This window comes from Podarcis tiliguerta (assembly GCF_965153285.1).
Source record: "Podarcis tiliguerta genome assembly, chromosome: 1".
NCBI lineage: Eukaryota > Metazoa > Chordata > Lepidosauria > Squamata > Lacertidae > Podarcis > Podarcis tiliguerta.
The window spans coordinates 91,020,562-91,039,795 of record NC_139534.1 but is presented as its reverse complement, the minus strand read 5'-3'; the positions used below and the strand labels follow the sequence as shown (position 1 = coordinate 91,039,795).

At 44.2% G+C, this 19,234-nt stretch overlaps 2 protein-coding genes across 4 annotated transcripts in view; one reads left to right on the top strand and one right to left on the bottom strand.

Moving 5' to 3' along the window:
- CDAN1 (codanin 1) overlaps positions 1-11,407 on the bottom strand; it is a 39,419-nt gene extending 28,012 nt beyond the window's left edge. For 2 of the 3 annotated variants that reach the window (XM_083398064.1, XM_083398065.1), the window contains exons 1-5: positions 11,050-11,184; positions 7,772-8,460; positions 5,669-5,890; positions 1,617-1,810; positions 994-1,113 (exon numbers count right to left, since the gene is read on the bottom strand). In XM_083398064.1, the coding sequence (XP_083254190.1) occupies positions 994-1,113; positions 1,617-1,810; positions 5,669-5,890; positions 7,772-8,460; positions 11,050-11,145 (1,321 nt within the window). In that variant the 5' untranslated portion in view covers positions 11,146-11,184. Of the gene's footprint in view, positions 1-993; positions 1,114-1,616; positions 1,811-5,668; positions 5,891-7,771; positions 8,461-11,049; positions 11,185-11,292 lie in introns of those variants that run through there. The other variant, XM_083398066.1, reaches the window with a different exon arrangement.
- Positions 11,408-11,957: 550 nt separating this feature from the next.
- On the top strand, positions 11,958-15,913 carry LOC310657824 (uncharacterized protein; the record flags this gene model as incomplete). The annotated part of the gene is made up of 2 exons (XM_083398898.1): positions 11,958-12,420; positions 14,420-15,913. The coding sequence occupies 2 exons, from the start codon at positions 11,958-11,960 to the stop codon at positions 15,067-15,069; spliced, it is 1,113 nt and encodes a 370-aa protein (XP_083255024.1). The 3' UTR covers positions 15,070-15,913.
- Positions 15,914-19,234: the final 3,321 nt, after the last annotated feature.

Here is a 19,234-nt window from a genome sequence, read left to right as displayed (position 1 = left end):
CTTTCTTTTTTTATTAAGGGTTTTCTTGTTTTACAGAAGTAAATGTAATGCCTCGTTGTTGTTTTTCCATGTAACATTTTTACAAATCCATTTCATTTGTTGAGGCATTAGGGGGAGAAGAAAAGAAAAAAAGAAAGAGGGGGGTGGAGAGAGGGGAAATGGAAGGGGGTGGGGTTGGGTGGCGGTGTTTCTATTGTGTTTAATGTATGTAGAGTTTGGGGTCAGCGTTGTTTGTGTTGTTCGCTTGTGTTCCTTTGGTGGTGAGAGAGGTTGGGGTTGGCCTAGGGTGTGATTGTTTGCTTGTGATTGGCTGTGGTGATCTTTGTTTTTGTATGTGAGTGAGGTGGGTGGGTGTTTTGGATCAGGTTAGCCATATTGATTTGTATGCTGTTGGTGGATTATTGTCATTGTCCTTGAAACATTGACAGCAAGAATTCCTGGCAGCAGGATCAAATACTGTAGTTTTACTACATTTCTGGATGTAAATTATCCACAGACCCTGTAGTTTTACAGAGTAACCGGGGGGGGGGGGTATAGTACCACTTAAGTGCGCAATCATGCACAATCAAGGCGCTCTCCAAATATTGGTTCCAGATGCTCGAAAAGGGCCAGTTTCAAAGATTTGTGTACAGTATATGGGTTTCTGCATATACAGGAAACCCTTGGAACCAAATCCCTGCATAAGATGTGACCTTACCATTTAAAAAAAAAAAAGGATATAAATGGAAACCTCACAATTTTATTTGATTTATATACATAAAGTACTGTATACAGTGATGCATGTGTGATGGACTGAATTATTATATCCTTCATTTTGAGCTGCTGGTACTCTGCAGAATTTCTATTACATTTTTTATTTGTATTACATTTAAAATTCATTAAATGAATGAATACTGTATATTTAATGTATACCCTCCTCTAACTCTGTTTAACAGGTGGCACAATCTGTATTCTGTTAATAGCCAAGAATCTTTATCCAATCTAAGTCCCAACCTTTATACTCTCCATTGAAACTCAGGTCATTCTCTCCATCTTCTAAAGAGGAAGTTCCCTTGGATGTTAGCAGCTGGAACACAAAAAAGATCTCCAAGAAGATATTTGGCACAAGGTTTTCTGCAAAGAAAGTAAAGGAACAGAGGAAAACATGCAGAAGGACCTTTGATTTGTACTTGTACCCTGAATGATAGGATTAATCACATTAATTTTAAAACCTGAACTATATAAGATGCATTTTTAAAGGAAGATAAAAATATCTACAACTAAAAATATCTACAACTAAAAAAACATGATCTGGATGTAAGCAAAAGAGTGCTTAAATACATAGGATTTTTTTTAAAAAAGGATATAGAATTCATTGCTTTCCTTTGTACAACTTCCAAACCATTAAAATTATTTATCAGTGTTGGAAATTTTGTCAGAAATTCTATGAAAGGTCAAAAATTGCCATTTGTCACACAATAGGAAAATCCAAGCCATGATATATTTGCGAAGTCAAGGCTCATTTAAAATTTCATTACTACTAAAAAAATTAATTTGAGGACATTTCTATGGGTTGCCATTCTTAGCAACCTTCCAAATCAATATGGACTGAAAAGCATCCACTGCCATTTCTTCACCTGCTATGCAAAATGAATAAAGTTGAGCCAGCTGTTCCAGCTGTTTCCTGCAGGAAACCTTGTTGACGTCGGCAGAGGTTACCAACTGGTTTTCAGAGGGAAGGCTTGCATTCTGACCGACATTAGGTTTCGTTGGTATGCCAGAATCCAGAGATAATCCTGTTGGTGAAGATGTGGGATGCAGCAACTTGGACCTGCAATTCAAAGGTATGAAATAAGAGCGGTAAGACACAATTTGCTATGATAATAAATAAAGAAGTGGAGTGGAACATCAAAAGGTTAAGACAGAAGAATTTTGAATTTGCTAATAAATCTGGAAAATGGCTTGCTTGGCAAATCAAGAAAAGGAAAGAACAAAGTACAATAACAAAAATTATAGTAGATGGGGAAGAGATAACCAACCCGAAAGGAATTAGAAAAGGATTCTTGGACTTTTACAGACAACTGTACAAAAGCAACGAAAAAAATAATAAGAGGAAAATAGAGAGATACTTAAGAGAAAAAGGGGTGCAAAAGATCCCGACAGAAAAGAAAGACAAACTGAACATACCAATAGATAATGAGGAAATAACAGAGATTATAAAAGAGTTGAAAAAGGGAAAGCCCCAGGACCAGACGGATTCACAGCAAGTTATTATAAAGAGATGAGACAGACCCTGATGACACCATTGAAAGAAGTAATGAACAATATTTTGAAAGAGAAGGAAATACCAGAGACGTGGAAAGAAGCCTTTATAACTTTTATTCCCAAACAAGAGGCAGACTTAACACAAGTAAAGAACTATAGGCCAATCTCCTTGTTGAATATAGATTATAAAATATTTGCGGGAGTAATGGCGAAGAGGTTGAAAAAAGTCCTACAAGAATTTATCCACGATGATCAAGCAGGCTTCCTTCCAGGCAGGCAGATGAGGGATAATGCAAGGAACATAATTAATATTTTAGAATATCTGACAGCCAGGAATGAGAAGCAGGCAATTATGATGTTTGTGGATGCCGAAAAGGCATTCGATAATATCTCATGGGATTTTATGTTAAAAAACTTAGAATATATGGAGATGGGGAAGGACTTTTATAACGGAATAAAGGCAATTTATACGGAACAAAGAGCAAAATTGATGGTGAATAATGTAATGACGGAGGAGGTAAAAATATCGAAAGGCACAAGGCAGGGATGTCCACTCTCGCCTTTGTTGTTTATAATGGTTCTGGAGGTCTTTCTAAATTCAATTAGGAAAAATGAGATGATAAAAGGGGTGTCAGTGGGTCAAAATGAATATAAAGTTAAGGCTTTTGCGGATGATCTGGTAATAACGATGGAAGACCCGATGGAGAGTGCAACTGAAGTGATAGAAGAAATTGAACAATTTGGCAAAGTGGCAGGTTTCATACTAAATAAGAAAAAAACCAAAATTATAGCAAAAAATATGGAGCAAACACTGATAGAAGGTTTGCAACAACAAATTGGTATTGAAGTTGTGAAAAAAGTAAAGTATTTGGGAATATGGCTAACCCCAAAAAATATCGATTTGTTTCAAAATAACTACATACCAGTGTGGAACGGAATTAAAAAAGATTTGGAGGTGTGGGGCAGATTGAATCTATCATTCTGGGGCAGAATCTCAACGATTAAGATGTGTGTACTCCCAAAGATGTTGTTTTTATTTCAGATGATCCCAATATTGAAAGGGACGAGGATATTTAAAGAGTGGCAGAGAAATATCTCAAGATATATCTGGCAAGGTAAAAAGCCGAGGATCCAATATAAATTGTTAACGGATGCAAGAGAAAGGGGAGGCTTTGCTCTGCCAGATCTGAAATTATATTACGAGGCCTCGTGCCTCTGTTGGATAAAAGATTGGATAAAATTAAAGAACACAAAACTGTTAGATCTGGAGGGATTCGATATCAGATTTGGGTGGCACGCATATCTTTGGCGGGAGAACAAGAAGGGCCACAAATCTTTTGAAGACCACATCGTCCGAAAATCACTAAAGGAAGTATGGGAGAGATATAAAAATTTGTTGGAATCAGGGGTCCCACATTGGCTATCACCATTGGAGGTTACGTGTGTTAGGAAAATCAACATGAGAGGTAGTTGGATTACTTATGGAGATTTAGTGGTTAAAGATGGAGGTAAATGGAAATTGAAGCCATATGAACAAGTAAAAGAATATGTATATGATTGGTTTAATTACTATCAGATAAATGAAATGTTTTAAAAAGATCTGAAAGAGAAAGGCTATATAGAAAACGATTCAAGATTTCAAAGGGAAATAGTAAACAACGACAACAAAAATATCTCAAAAATGTATAAAATGTTATTGGAATGGTGTACGATGGATGAGGAAGTTAAGTCGGTGATGATTCATTGGGCTAAGGATTTTGGGTACAATATATATTTGGAAGAATGGGAGAAAATATGGAATGATAACTTGAAGTTTACAGCATGCACCACGCTAAAAGAAAATACGATGAAAATGGTATATAGGTGGTATATTACACCAGTTAAATTAGCAAAAATGTTTAAAACTAACAACAAATGCTGGAAATGCAAAGAGAAAGAAGGAACCTTTATTCATATGTGGTGGGAATGCAAAAGGGTGAAGGGGTTCTGGGAGTCGATATACAATGAGTTAAAGAAAATATTAAAATACAGTTTTGTAAAAAGACCAGAAACTTTCCTTCTAGGTATAATGAGAAATGAAATAAATAAAAAAGACCGCAAATTCTTTCAATACGCAATAACAGCAGCGCGAATCTCAATAGCCCAAAAATGGAAACAGGAAGATCTACCGACTGTGGAGGAATGGAGAATGAAGTTAACGGATTACGCAGAACTGGACAAGTTAACAGGGAAAATTAGACATCAAAAAGATCATAAATTCATTGAGGACTGGGAAAAATTTTCAGAATATTTGAAGAGCGTATGTGATGAACAAACAACGTTAGTGGGTTTTAAAGAAGCTTTGTGAAAAAATAAGGAATATTGCAAAAATGTAAACAAATCAGTTAAGATATTAATTTATGTATTTTTATTATTATTTGTATAGTTTTTTACTTTTTTATATATTTGCTTATTTAAAGGTGATACGAAAATTGAGGAATGCGTAGAAAATTTTAAAAAACGGATGATTGTCAGAGAAGCTGAGGGAAGTCCTTAAAAATGTAAATATGTTAATCGGAAATGTGTAAGATTGTTAATATTCATGAAAAAATGGAATAAAAATATAGTTAAAAAAAAAAAAAGAAATAAGAGCGGTAAGAGAAGACTGAAAAACTCCTACTCTATTGTAGTATCCAGTGGGATTCTTAAAAACGCTCACCAATTCATTAAGAAAGCAATTTCTTCACTGAAACATAAAATGTTTCACAAATGCAATTTGCGGCATGTTAAAACAGTTAAAGATCCTTCAGCATTATGAATCACATTCTAATCTTAACACAGCACTTGTAAGATTGAAGGATATCAAGAATTAAATCATATTGACATGTGATTCTAGGAACATTGTTTGGCTTTAGAGTAGGATTTCTGAGCTAGTGAACCATGTTGCTGCAGAATGTGATAGAGAAAGCAACCATTTTTAATACAGTGGTACTTCGGGTTACAGATGCTTCAGGTTACAGACTCCGCTAACCCAGAAATATTACCTCGGGTTAAGAACTTTGCTTCAGGATGAGAACAGAAATCATGTGGTGGCAGCGCGGTGGCAGCGGGAGGCCCCATTAGCTAAAGTGGTGCTTCAGGTTATGAACAGTTTCAGGTTAAGAACAGACCTTCAGAACGAATTAAGTTCTTAACCCGAGGTACCACTGTATTCAAATTACAGCCCCTAGAAATATTACTTGTTTGTTCATTCATTCTTTATACCACATAGCTATGCAGTGTGCAAAAGCAAATCAATACAGAAAGCATAATAAAATAGGGCATGTTCAGAAAAAGACAATATGGGCCATTCAGCTCTACTTCTCTAAGGCAATGTAAATCAACCTTTCTCACATCACAGATGCTTCCCTTCACTAAGCACCCCATTACAGATTTCATAACGTACCGTTCCTTCTTCAGCATCTCTCTCTCCTCCTGAAGGCTACCCGAACTGGAAGACAGGGTCACTTCTTGAGAAATAACAAGGGCTTCAGGACTTGTTCCGGACTGAGACTGAAAAGTTTGAGACTGGCCAACAGGAGTGGAGGTGAAGCACATCTTGGGCTTGGAAAAGGTTCGCTCAGCACTCACTGGAGTGGGGTTGATTCTTCTCGACGGTTTGGCTTTGCTGAAACGGGAAGTAAAACTGGATCAAGAGGATGAAAACACAACAGTATATTATCCCTCTGCTCCAATCACCTGTGCGGAAGCCAGCTGATGACACATACTACTATGGTCCTAGATTCACTAACCAAGGGCTCATCCAGACTTCCTTTTGTGCTGCATTTCCAGGCATAGGTCTAGGCTTTAAAGCTCCGTGCCCAAGCAGTGTTTTTTGTTTGTTTATTTGTTCCAGCGCTTTCCTCAGGAAAACCCAGATTTTAATGCTGAATCAAAGCAAACAACGATGGAGCTTTCCAGAGATTGTCGTTTGCTCCTATTCAGCGGTAAAATGCAGGTTTTCGCAGGGAAACCGGCTAGACAAAAAAACAAACAGCACTCAAGGCACAGAGCTTTAAAGCATAGACCTTTGCCTGGAGAGAGTAGCACAAATGTAAGTCTGAAGTGAGAAATCAAAGTATAAAACATGTAGTTTTACTAAGAAATAGTTCTGCTCCTTGTCCAACAGCAGGTTAAAAAAGAGAGAAGCTGCTACCACAAGCTGCTATCTTTCAGCCACAATATCTCTAGATATTGTCTGAGGTATTAAAATATCACAGAATACCTTGGTCAGAGTTCAGGCTTAAGAGTAATCAAGCAAGAAGAAGAAGAAGAAGAAGAGGAGAAGAGTTTGGATTTGATATCCTGCTTTATCACTACCCGAAGGAGTCTCAAAGCGGCTAACATTCTCCTTTCCCTTCCTCCCCCATGACAAGCACTCTGTGAGGTGAGTGGGGCTGAGAGACTTCAGAGAAGTGTGACTGGCCCAAGGTCACCCAGCAGCTGCATGTGGAGGAGCGGAGACGCGAACCCGGTTCACCAGATTAGGAGTCCACTGCTCTTAACCACTATACCACGCTGGCTCTCAACTTTAAGAATGCTTATTTGGAGCAGAGCTAGCTTCAGCATCTCAAGGCAAGGGAGGAGAACGGGACTTAAAACGATGGCATTTGGAAGGTGGCTGGCAAACAGAAGCCAAGGAGTGAAAAGGGGCGTTCTAGGACCCAGCGCTGGGAGGGAGGAGCTTGCCCAACTAATCAAGTGGCCACTGGGCTAGTGCTCCCCTCCAGAGCAAACCACTGAGACAGGAGCTGCCCACCTAGTGGGGTGGAACAGCATCAAAAGCCTCCCAGCTGGGGTGTCACGGCTGCTTACTGGGAAGAGAGAGGCTGTGGCAAGGTCAGGGCTGTGCATCTCTGTGCACCAGTGGATGCTCAGGATTGGCTCCATTTGTGTGCCAGCACAGCCCTGAACTCATTGCCACCTCCTCCCCCAGAGTAAACAGCAGCAATGTTGCTGCCGGGAGGTTTACTGATGTGGCTCTGCCCTCTGCCCACCTGGCAAACTGCTCCTGCTCTGGGAGGGGCCATTTTTAGAAGTAGTACCTTCCTCCCATTTACTGATACAGAATAAGTAAAGGTAAAGGGACCCCTGACCATTAGGTCCAGTTGTGGCCGAATCTGGGGTTGCGGGGCTCATCTCGCTTTATTGGCCTAGGGAGCCGGTGTACAGCTTCCGGGTCATGTGGCCAGAATGACTAAGCCACTTCTGGCGAACCAGAGCAGCACACAGAAACACCGTTTACCTTCCTGCTGGAGCGGTACCTATTTATCTACTTGCACTTTGACGTGCTTTCGAACTGCTAGGTGGGCAGGAGCAGGGACCGAGCAACGGGAGCTCACCCCGTCGCAGGGATTTGAACCGCCGACCTTCTGACTGGCAAGTCCTAGGCTCTGTGGATTAACTCACAGCGCCACCTGCGTCCCATCTCTGACAGAATAGTAAGCTGTAAAACTACTCTCTCAATAGATACCAGTGGGAATTGGGAAAGCTTTGCATTGAGACTTACTTTGCCATTCCAGCGGCACACATGAGCGGAAATTCCTCCAAGTCATTTAGGTTAAGCTGGTCAGGTGGGGAACTTGTAGAGACAGGGCTCACTTCACCTTGTTTCCTCTGCCTCAATGAACCCAGTGATGGACTGTCACCTTTTACTTCTTCGTTCAAGCCTCTGCCCACGTCTTGTGCCACTGGCCGGCCAGAGGCACTTGCAGAGCCGCTGCCTTTTCTTCTGCCCCTCCTCGCTGGGGTAGCAACAAGGAAACTCCCTAAACTTATTTTCTGAGCAGAGCGCCTCTCGTTGCGAGAAAAAATGGGGCTTGAACCAAAACTCGTGCTGGTGCCAGAATCCGTATTTAGGCATTCGCTGAAGGAACCCAATAAGCTTGATCCCGTAATGACAGAAGATCCATGCGATTCCAAGGCAGAATTGCCGGTGATGGGAGTTGAATCAAAGAAAAGCTGCCCTCGACTACTGCCAGACCCTGCGATGCTACGAGGCCTCCTTTCGGACCCCAGCCTTTGATTCCTGTAACTAGACGAACTTCCCAGGAGCTTGGAGTTTGGTGCTTTAGCAGGAGTAGGTGGTCCATTGGTCAGTATCCGACTAGTCTGTTCCCTTAAATAATTCAGCAAAAAAGGCACAAAGTCTTTCTGAAGCAAGTTCAGGAGGGATAGCTTGGGGTGGACTTGGTTTTCCTACACACACAAACATAACAAAACAAACCATGGTTAATATAAACTTGATTTAAAAAGAAATAGATGGACAGCAGATATAAAGTAACTGATATTTTGCCATTTTTATAAGAATAAGGCAATTATGAACATATAAAGCAAAGTGAACCAATCTGAAAAGACTAACTCCATTCAAAGGATATAAAACCAGGAAGCAAACATTCTTCACAATTGATTAAAGCAGGGAACTTATTTTTTCTCACACATGATATACTACTGTACTTACTAAATTTCACCATTGTTGTAGCCAGAGTCTTTATATAGTCATTTAGCTATATAAAGATAGACATTCGTCCCTGAAGTTTGGAAATTTTAGTATGATCCTAAGCACATTTACCCAAAAGACCTAATAATGAATCAAATGGATTACTCCCTAGGCTGTGGGATTAGGAATGCAACTTTAATGCAGTACCATACTACTCAGAGGGGATGCTGATCCACAAAACATCGGCTGCCAGTCCAGTGACTCCACCACAGCCTGTGTTGGGTGTTACACTTCAGGGACCAAATACGGTACTGGGCCCTGGCACACTGGGGGAAAAATGGTAGTCCGCATCAGATAGTTGTAGAGTAACAGTTGTAGTACATTGCACAAAGTGAGAAACATCACTAAGCAGGAGGTACATTGCCCTCTAGTGTTCCTTAGCAAAATTACTTCCATGCTGAACTGGTGACAGAAGATATACGGGCCTCATTTAGACATAATGTTGAATCATGATTTAGCATTACAAAAACCCTTGTAACTTATCCATCTACCATTCCAGCATGACTGAAAAAATAAGCTTGGAAACATTTATTTCCGTTTTAGACTAACTGCATCTTGTCACATCAAGCAAATCTAAACAAACAGTTGTTCATCTCAACTACTGTTTGTTTAAAAAATGCCAACTTTAAAGCATAATTTATAAAGCTGATTTGTTTCAACAAACCATAGTAAAGATTTGCAATAGTATAGAGTTTGAACAACACTCTCCCTATATGAACTGACCCAGACCCTGTGCTCATTATCGTGTAACTTCTCCAAGAAAGGTCTGGAGGGTGGCAGCATGAGAACGGGCCTTTTCTGTGGTGGCTATCCACTTGTGGAATGCTCTCCCCAAGAGGACTTGCCCAGCACCTTCATTACATTCATTCATTCATTCTATAGGCACCAGACAAAAACATTTCACTTTTCCCAGGCCTTTGGCTATTTTTGTTTGTATGTAATAAATGACAACAGCACTACAATGGAAACATAAGCTTCCAGTCTCCTCACAATGGAACAGAAGGTGGGGTGAGAACACATGAACCCAATACTCACTGTAGCTCATTTTTCTAACATTATGCCATAACATTTAGTATTACCTCTGAACTCAACCACTGAACCATGATTCTAGCAATTTTCATGCAAGGCTTATTTTTTTTATCTTGATCATACAATGTGACCATTAGGTGCAATAACTAGATCTTCTCCATCAACTACTGGTTAGCATCTTCGCTTTGGCAGGGGGGGGGGTGTATTTTTCATTTAATTGAACCAAGACAGAAGAAGTGGCTAGTTCCCATCTTCCAGCCAAACACCAAAGGTTGTGAGTGAGAACATTTTCACAAGTAACACAAAAAGTCTTAAATTCATTGTTATGAATGCAGAGCACAGAAAACAGAAAAGAACCACTTTGGAATCAGGTATGCACAAGTTAGCATACGAAAACAAATACAAAAATATATTCAAACGCTACTGACCCATTTCACACTAACAGGCATTCATCAGACATAAAATTAAGTGATTTAGACTTCAGTCCTATGCATGCTTAGCTAGAAGCCCCAATGAACTAAAAGGAACTTATTTCTAAGTAGATCTACACAGAACTGTCCTGCTAATCATCACCTAGGAATCCCTAGCTCTGTACAAGATACTAGAGGGAGGGAGGATATATAGTATGTGGAATCTGTTGCTTTAGACAGCTTCGTGAGCACTCTGAACCCTGATCGCTGGTTTCCTAGATGATTCTCCAACACCGTGCTTCACGTAGACCAAAGACTGAAACTTTTCGATGAAGTATAAGCCTGCTCTCCTGTGTACGAGTCCCCCCTCCACGATATTTTGTGCATCCAAACCGCTTTGAAAATTATAGTCGTTCACACATGTGCAGAAGAGAGGCGTCAATGTGATTTCGACTACGGCTGAAATCCTCTGCACGGTTATTTGCAACTTCCAACGAATTCCGTAGGTCTTGTTTCTGAATCATTAAAGCTGCATATGGGAAGGACTGGTAAGGGCGCACAGCAACTCAGTCCCACAGCAGGGCTCGCAGGTTCAGGGAAGGGCTCCCTCAGGGAGGCACATACATACACCTGGGCTCCCGAAGAGCTACCAAAGAGCCCGTCAGGAGCTCACACAGCGCAGGCCTGAAGGCTGCAGCTTCCCACTTAGCATCCCGCCAGAGGATTTTTTTCCTCCCGCCTCCCTTTGGGAGCGCAGAGTTTTGAAGGCCGGCATCAACTCCGTTTCCCCGGAAACTTCCCGCTCGAACCGAGGGCGGGGTGAAGAAAGGGCGGCGCTGCGCGTTTTACCTCCACGGCGCAGGGGCTCTGGCTCGCCTTCAGCCACCGCACGACAGCGCTGGCTGCCACCTCGTCCTGCAGCAACAGCTCCAAAACAGCCGCCATGCCCACCTCTCTCCTCCTCCTCTAGCACTACCGCGCGGGGGAGCCTCCGGGGCGGGCGCGCAAGGAGCGTGGGCGCCACCCCTCGCCGCCGTCCCAAAAGCCGCCAAAAAGCCCTAAAAAAAAAAGCAGCAAAAAAACACAAACCACCCCACACGGGGGGCGTGTTCTAATTCCCTTCTAACTCCGGGTTAGAGCGCAGCACGTGGAGGATGGGTGGGGAAAGAGAGAGGAGGCGGGCGGGCGCGCTGATAGAACGCCAGGCGCGGGGGCCGCCAGGGAGAGCCAGCGCGCGCCCCACCCCGGACGCTCGCGGCCACCGCCGTCCCTCCCTCCCAGGGAAGGCGGGATTAGAGCAAGCGCCCGGGCAGCAAGAAGCGCGCGCGCGCGCCGGCCCTGCCCTGGATCCCTCAGAACCGCCAGTCTCTGGGGAAGTGGGCGTGGCTTCAGAACTCTCAGGCAGCAGAGGCCGCCGCCCGGCAAGGCTTCCCATTGGGAGGCGCGAAGTCTTTAGTGGGCGGGGATTGGCGCAAATGTAGGCAGGGCGGGCTGAGAGGAGGAGCCGCCGCCGAGGAGCAGCGGCACCAGCAGCGTTTCCTCTCCCCCCCTCCCCTCCCGTGTCAACAAGCGGGGCGCCTGCGCCGGGGGTTTGCGCGTCTTTTCCTCTCATGCGCGGTATTTGCTTCCCGAGTCGGGCCCGGGGTTTGGCCTAGAGCCGGCGGCGGGCAGAGGGCGCAGCGCGATCGGGCGCAGCGCTCCGGCCGCAGCGGCTCCCGCCCCGACGGGCGATCGATCGGTCGGTCCGCTGGCTCAGGATGGCGGACGACTCCCCGAAGCGGCGCAAGGCCAACTTCAACGAGGCGGAGACGGAGGTGCTGATCGAGCAGGTGCTGAAGCACGAGCAGGTGCTGTTCGCGGCGGGGCCCGGCCGGGCCTCCCCGGGGCAGAAGCGCAAAGTGTGGGAGCTGATCCGGCACAAGGTGAACCCGGTGGCCGCCTGCCCGCGCGAGGTGGAGGACCTGAAGAAGCGCTGGCGGGACCTCAAGCGCCGCGACCGGAGCAAGCTCTGCCGCGTCACCCAGGGGCCCGTCCCGCACCCGGCCTCGCTCGGCCTCCTCATGGCCGCCGAGGACATCTCGCCCCCCGACCACCTCCGATCCTACGCCCCGGGGATGGCAGCCGCCGCCGCCGCCAGCGAGGCGCTGCCCATCGTCGGCGGCATCGACACGCTCGACTTGCCTGGAGCTGCCGCCGCCGCCGCTTCTGTGGCGGAGATCGGTGAGTAGGGAAAAGAGGGAGGCGGGCAGCAGGGAGCCCCTTTCTCTGGTGCGATCCTGCCTTTCCCGCCGTCGCAGGTCGGGGCTCCTTCTCTCACAGCTGGTGCCTCGTGTATGGGCTGCCCTCCTCACCCCACAAAACCTGGAAGCGGGGCGAGGGACCGCTCCCGTCCTCTCCCCGCTGCAGAGCTTTTCGTGCTGTGCCTTTTCTCTGTCCTCACAGCTTTTGGAACAGTTGCAGATGCTCAGGATCGCTCGCCATATCCCATCCCCGCTTTCCCCATTGCCTGGGATTGCGCCGTAAAAAGTACCAGAAAGCTTGCCCCGAGGATAGGTTTTTAGGGTCCAAGAGTCGACAAGTGGGCCTTTCTGTTGTGAAGGATGCTTTCACAACGGGACAAGCGAATTATATGCTAAAGTTAGTGAGTCACTTGTGAACATAAGTTATCTAACTCGGTCTCCTCTACACTTACAGGCAGGGGTGCTCTGTCTCGGAAGTTTCACACTGGAGTCTTTTGTTGTACTACTCCAGAGATTCTGGGGACTGAACCTTATCTATTTTTTGGCATATATTATATATTGCCCTTTTTACCTTTTGCATACATACCATGTGCTCTGAGTCACCCTTCTTGTGTTTTAATGTTAATCTGGAGAAGGTGGAAGCAAGTCCATTTTAATTTAGTCTCCACTCTAGCTGAAATAAACATTGTTTCAAAGGCCAGGAAACTAAAAAAGCAATTTGCATATTACTTATGAAAAATAGACCTTCGGCCTATTAAGGTGCTTGCCTATTTGTTTTTCCAACTTTTCATTCCAAGCACAGTCTTCTAATACTCTTCACTTTTTTTGCAAATGTTATTTGCCATTAGGTACTCAGAACTTCAATCTATGGGCATGTTTACGTGCAATATGTCTAGTTTGCAGCTTCAGTTCAGAATTTGAAATGCCTGCAGCAGTATACAAAACGTGGCAGCGTTTTTCACCACCTTCCCCGTTATAGATTGTCAGTCATTTATATTTAATCAATGTGATGACCAGCAAGGGGTTTTGGATAGGTGCTGAGCATCTTTTGTCCGCCCGCCCCCCCATTTGTATCCCACCTTTCCTCCCAACTGGTCAGGATAGCACACATAGGGTGGTCAGATTTGAAATGATCTCACTAATTGTTGTCCTATTCTTTGTTTCCTACATGATTCTAGCAAGGCATTCCGCTCAAAAAGCTCCTTCATCCCATTGAGAGTTTTGCTTCTTTGACACAATTGTGCATATATTTCTTTTTAAAAGGTGGGGAACTGTCTAATAATAACTGGGTTAATCTTAATCACAGACCAAGGCATGATATATAATTTAGCTGAGGAATGTGGAACCTTTTTGACCCTATGGGCCAATTTTGACAGATGGGTTGGACAGTCTGTCAGTCACCTGACATAATGATGGCAGATATTGACAGGAGGGTTGTCTCACCCACCTGCAAAAATCCCTTGCACAAGGCTTCCAGAGTGCCCACAACTGCACCACAAACGACTTAGCCAGCCCTATGTTAGCACTTGAGAAGCAAGTACCAAACACAAGGCTGGCAAAGCTGCTTTCTGCAGGGATTGGCTCAAGTGCCACATGGGAAAACATAGCTAGTGGTACTGTTGAATATCAATGTCTCTTAAAAAATTATTAGAAGTGGTTTTTAAGTCCTTGAGCAGAACGGATGTCTTGTGCAACTTTTCTTCCTCACAACTGTTGAAATTTGGGAGGGGGGCTCCAGCACAGATGGGGGGGGCAAGGGGCAAGGGCTATCACAATGGCAGGTGTCACCTAATTAGCAGACACGTTTCATGTATTTCTTAATCACCAGTTGAAGCTAAAAACTCAATAAAAACTCTGTAGTCTAGAGATAAATTTAGGCAACATTTTATGTGGTTATGATAGGCTGGGAGCCATAAGCTGAATTCCCAAAGAGAGTGAAGTCTAACCTCTTTTCTCCCCCTCCTCTATTACCTTTTTAGGTTTTACAGATGATCCAGGCCCATCCCACCAGCCATGTGTGGAGAAGATGAATCTAAAAGAAGAAATAGTAGTCAAAGTCGTGGAGCCAGAAGAAAGTTCAGAGGACATGTCTGTAGTTCCTCCTAGCCAGGAGCCACTCCCTTTTTTGGGGTTGCCAAATGGAGGCCCCTGTGGAAAAGTAAAAGCCAAAACAAAAACTCAGCCCCAGATAGACCCCAGTGAAATTACAGAAGAGGATCTCCTGCAGATCCAGCAGAACCAGCTCCACATCATCCAGTCTGGCTTTGATACAATCAACCATAATCTCCGGCTGCTGCAGCAAGGCATGCAAGATCTCAACAACAGCCTCAGCATGGCAGCACATACTTTAGTGGCGATTAAAAACGTCTACGTGAAAAACAATGCTGGCCCAACCACCTTTGCTACGGTGGCTACTCAGACCACCTCGGGGTACTTGAGCCCTGGGTCCCCACTGGTGGAGGACAGAGTCAGAGCACCAATGGCTGGAAGCAGCAGCAGAAGCAGCAGCTGCAGCTCCAGCTCCATGTCGCAAGAGCCAGGCCCTTCAGAATTCCCCAGGCCCCCCCACAGAACCATTAAGAAGGAGCATCCCAATGGCTGTTACTATTTCTGTTTTGCAGATGTGTAAGACTTGAATACGATGTTGCTTGAGAAGGGGCTGTTTTGTACCCCATTCAAGAGTGCGTCGTCATCACAGAGCGGGCTTGCCTTGCCGCCGTCTACACTGCTAAATCTGTAAGAGCTCCACTGTTGCCAGAAGGGGAAACCTTACATTGTAGGAGGCATAATGCTAACTGTTTTTACATTGATTTATTATGGGCTTGTATTTTAATTGTTGTCGGCAACTCTGGGCAATGTGAGTGCATTGGAAGGGTGGGGTATAATTTTTTAAAAAATAACTACAGCTCTTAGAGCCCAGTCCTATCTAGGCCTACTCAGGACTAGTGCCCAGTGTGTAGGATTGCAACATTAGTAGTTATCCAGTAGGTTCTGCAGCTGGTTGATACGTCTTACAATGCATCTCCCCTGCTTTCTTTGCCAGTGGAGGAAGAGGAAATCTTGACTCATCTAGATCTTCCTGGTATTAGTTTGACCTTTTAAAACAAAGAAGTATGAAAAGGGAGCAGCAAATTTATCTAGGGACAGAATTGATCCTACATTCTGTTTTTATTTTTTAGCCAACCTAACTGCAGATTAGTGAGAATTTAGTACTTGATTGTACTTTGTTAAAAAACAAAGAAAAGCTGCCTAATACTACTACTACTGTAAGGAGCACATGGAGTTTATCTGTTGTGGGATTGGGAATGAATGTGGGTGCTGAGCCACAAGCAAAGTGCTTTAAATTTTCCTTGCTCGTCATTCTTCGTTGCTCATGTCCAGCTCCTCAAAATGCATCTTCCCTGCTGACAACATGCAGTCGTGGGGAGGCTGCCTTATGTTGCATAATTAAAGAAAATTTTCCAAAAAAGAAAGAATGAATCCGAGTGCTAAATGTGCATCAGTAGAGTGAAACTGCTTCCTGTAAGGTTATGTTTGGTACTTAGATGCTGCAAAACACATTATTGGACCCCTCTTTTGGATGTAGTTTGAAATAATGATTTAGCAGTGCCTGATTGATCAGCCGCAAGCCTCCATCTCACACCCTCCACTGGATTATTTTATTAGTTCTGATCCGGGATTACTAGTTAGTTTAACGTATGCCCGGGATCATAAAGCATGGCTTGAGCCTGTAAATAAAACATTAGCATTCCCCGTTCATATACTTCCCCTCCAGGCTGTGCCGGAGGTACTGCTGAGCTGTGGCCCACAGCTGCTTCTGTTTTACTTTGGAGATATTTGAAATTGTAAGTGGAGGAAGAGCCTGTACATGGCATTTCCATGTAGGCTGGGAAAGATTCCTACCTGAAACCTTGGTGAGAGAGCTGCTGTCATTCCTCAAGCTTGATGGACCAATCATCTGACACAATATAAGATAGCTTCCTGTGCGCATTTGTTTTACAATATTTCCCTTAAGATACTGAAATAGTGGTTGCTGGGAGGAGCAGAGGTCCATGAATGCACAGAGTAGTTTTATCTGCTATTGTAATAAGAATAATATTTTTAATACAGTGGTACCTCAGGTTACAGACGCCTCAGGTTACAGATTCTTCAGGTTACAGACTCCACTAACCCAGAAATAGTACCTCAGTTTAAGAACTTTGCTTCAGGATGAGAACAGAAATCCAGCAGCGGGAGGCCCCATTAGCTAAAGTGGTACCTCAGGTTAAGAACGGACCTCCAGAACGAATTACCGTATCTACTCGAGTATAAGCTGAGTTTTTCAGCATATTTTTAATGTTGAAAAAGCCGCCTGGCTTATACTCGATTGAGGCGGGCGGTGGTGGAGGGATGAGCAGCAAGAAAGGAGCCCTGCGCTGTGCCTCTCCCAACCGGGCTCCTATGCCTTGGGAGCAGCAGAGGCAGCGGCGGAGGGATGAGCAGCCCGAAAGGAGCCCTTTTGGGCTGCTCCCTCCTACTCTGCCTTTGCCCCTGTTGGCGGAGGAGAAGCAAGCAGCCTGAAAGCAGCTCTTTCGGGCTGCTTGTTCTTTCTCCTCTTCCGCCGCTGTCAGCAGCGACAGAGGAGGAACGAACATCCTGAAAGCAGCCCCTTTGGGCTGCTTGTTCTTCCTCCGCCGCTGCCGCCGCCACCAGGTTTGTGGTATGGTGAACCGGCTTATACTTGAGTCAATAAGTTTCCCCAGTTTTTGGTCCTAAAATTAGGTGACTCAGCTTATATTCGGGTTGGCTTATACTCGAGTACAGTGGTGCCCCGCAAGACGAATGCCTCGCAAGACGGAAAACCCGCTAGACGAAAGGGTTTTCCGTTTTTCGATGCGCTTCACAGGACGAATTTCCCTATGGGCTTGCTTTGCAAGACGAAAATGTCTTGCGAGTCTTGAGATTTTTTTCCGCTCCCCACCCCCTTTTTCTAAGCCGCTAAACCGCTAATAGCCTTTTAGCAGCTAATCCGCTAATCCCTTAAGCCTTTAATAGTCGCTAATAGCCGCTAAACCGCTAATAGCGCTAAGCCGCTAATGGGGTTGCTTTGCAAGACGAAAAAACCACTAGACGAAGAGACTCGCGGAACGAATTAATTTCGTCTTGCGAGGCAGCATTGTATATACGGTAAATTCTTAACCCGAGGTACCACTGTAATACATTTTTTCTGCCATTGTAATAATAATTTATTATTTAAACCCCGCCCATCTGGCTGAGTTTCCCCAGCCACTCTGGGCGGCTTCCAACAAAATATTCAAATACAGTAGTCCTTCAGATATTAAAAATTTTCCTAAACAGGGCTGTAGATATATGGGTCTGTTTTCCTTGGATGTATAGCTATATCACTAGGTCTCAAAGCCGACAGCCTACCAATTGGGTGCTGATTGGAAAGGAAAAGGTATTGCATTCTGAAGCCTTTGCTCCGTGGAAGACTGAAGGAGACAGGAGCAACTTTATCAACACCAGATTTAGAAAATAATGTATACAGTGGTACCTCGGGTTAAGAACTTAATTTGTTCTGGAGGTCTGTTCTTAACCTGAAACTGTTCTTAACCTGAAGCACCACTTTAGCTAATGGGGCCTCCTGCCGCTGCTGTGCCACCGGAGCACAATTTCTGTTCTCATCCTGAAGCAAAGTTCTTAACCCGAGGTAATATTTCTGGGTTAGCGGAGCCTATGTAACCTGAAGCCTATGTAACCTGAGGTACCACTGTATTTCAAATTTAATATACAAATAAAAATAAATATGACATAACATAATTTATGGAGAAAATGAGGCAGATGGTAAGCCACTTTAAGATGGGTACTTTATGAATTTTGGTTGAAGAAATATTGTTAGAACAGAACATCTGTGCATTGCCAGTGGTAATAGTGTGGTCCCAAAGTGTTTCAAACACATTATACACAATCATTTCCTCCTTTTACTTCTGGGCTAGCTCTAGAGATTCAACCACAGTTTGTTTCTCAGTATCAATATTAATAAATGTTTTTGATGTAATTAGGCTTCTGATAGCATATGCTAATCTCATTTTTTAAAAATGCAACACCCTTTGTCTCAAATCATAATTAAGTTACGGTACATATTGGGAAATGTGCAAACACCCCTCCCCAAAAAAGAACAAGTCAGTTTAGAGCTGAGTGGGGGAAGCAATGTTTTGTGCAACCACATCCTTACAATGTTGTATGGGGACAATTATTTGCAGCAGGGGGGTGCTGTACATTCCTTCAGAGGCAGCTTTAGAGGAGCGTGACCGGATTGGGCACAACAGAACTTGTGAGGCAGACGGGTGCTGAATTTTGGCATCACACAGGGTGCCGCTCAAATTTGAGACTCCAAGATCCACCAACGATTCCTTAAACCAACGCCTTAAGCCTCCAGGTGGCTTTTACCTGTCCCCTGCCTTGTTGCTATGAAACACAAATAATCTGAGACAGATGATGATGATGGAACAAAATCAGCATGGATGTTTAGCCTCTCTTGCAATTACAGATTGAGTAAGAATTTCGGGACAAGACAGCTTAACTCTTGTGTGATAATGAAATGACCCTGTGGACTGGAGGCAGCCAAATGTCCCATCTTCAAAAAGAGGATCAGGCAACCACTGACCAGTCAGTTTGATGTCAGTACCAATAAGGGTCCCAGAACATATAATGAAGCAGTTGGTCTGCAAGCACTTAGGATTAGCAGCTCTTTGTAGATCACAAGCTTAGCATGAGTCAACAGTGTGATGCAGCAGTGAAGATAGCTAACACAA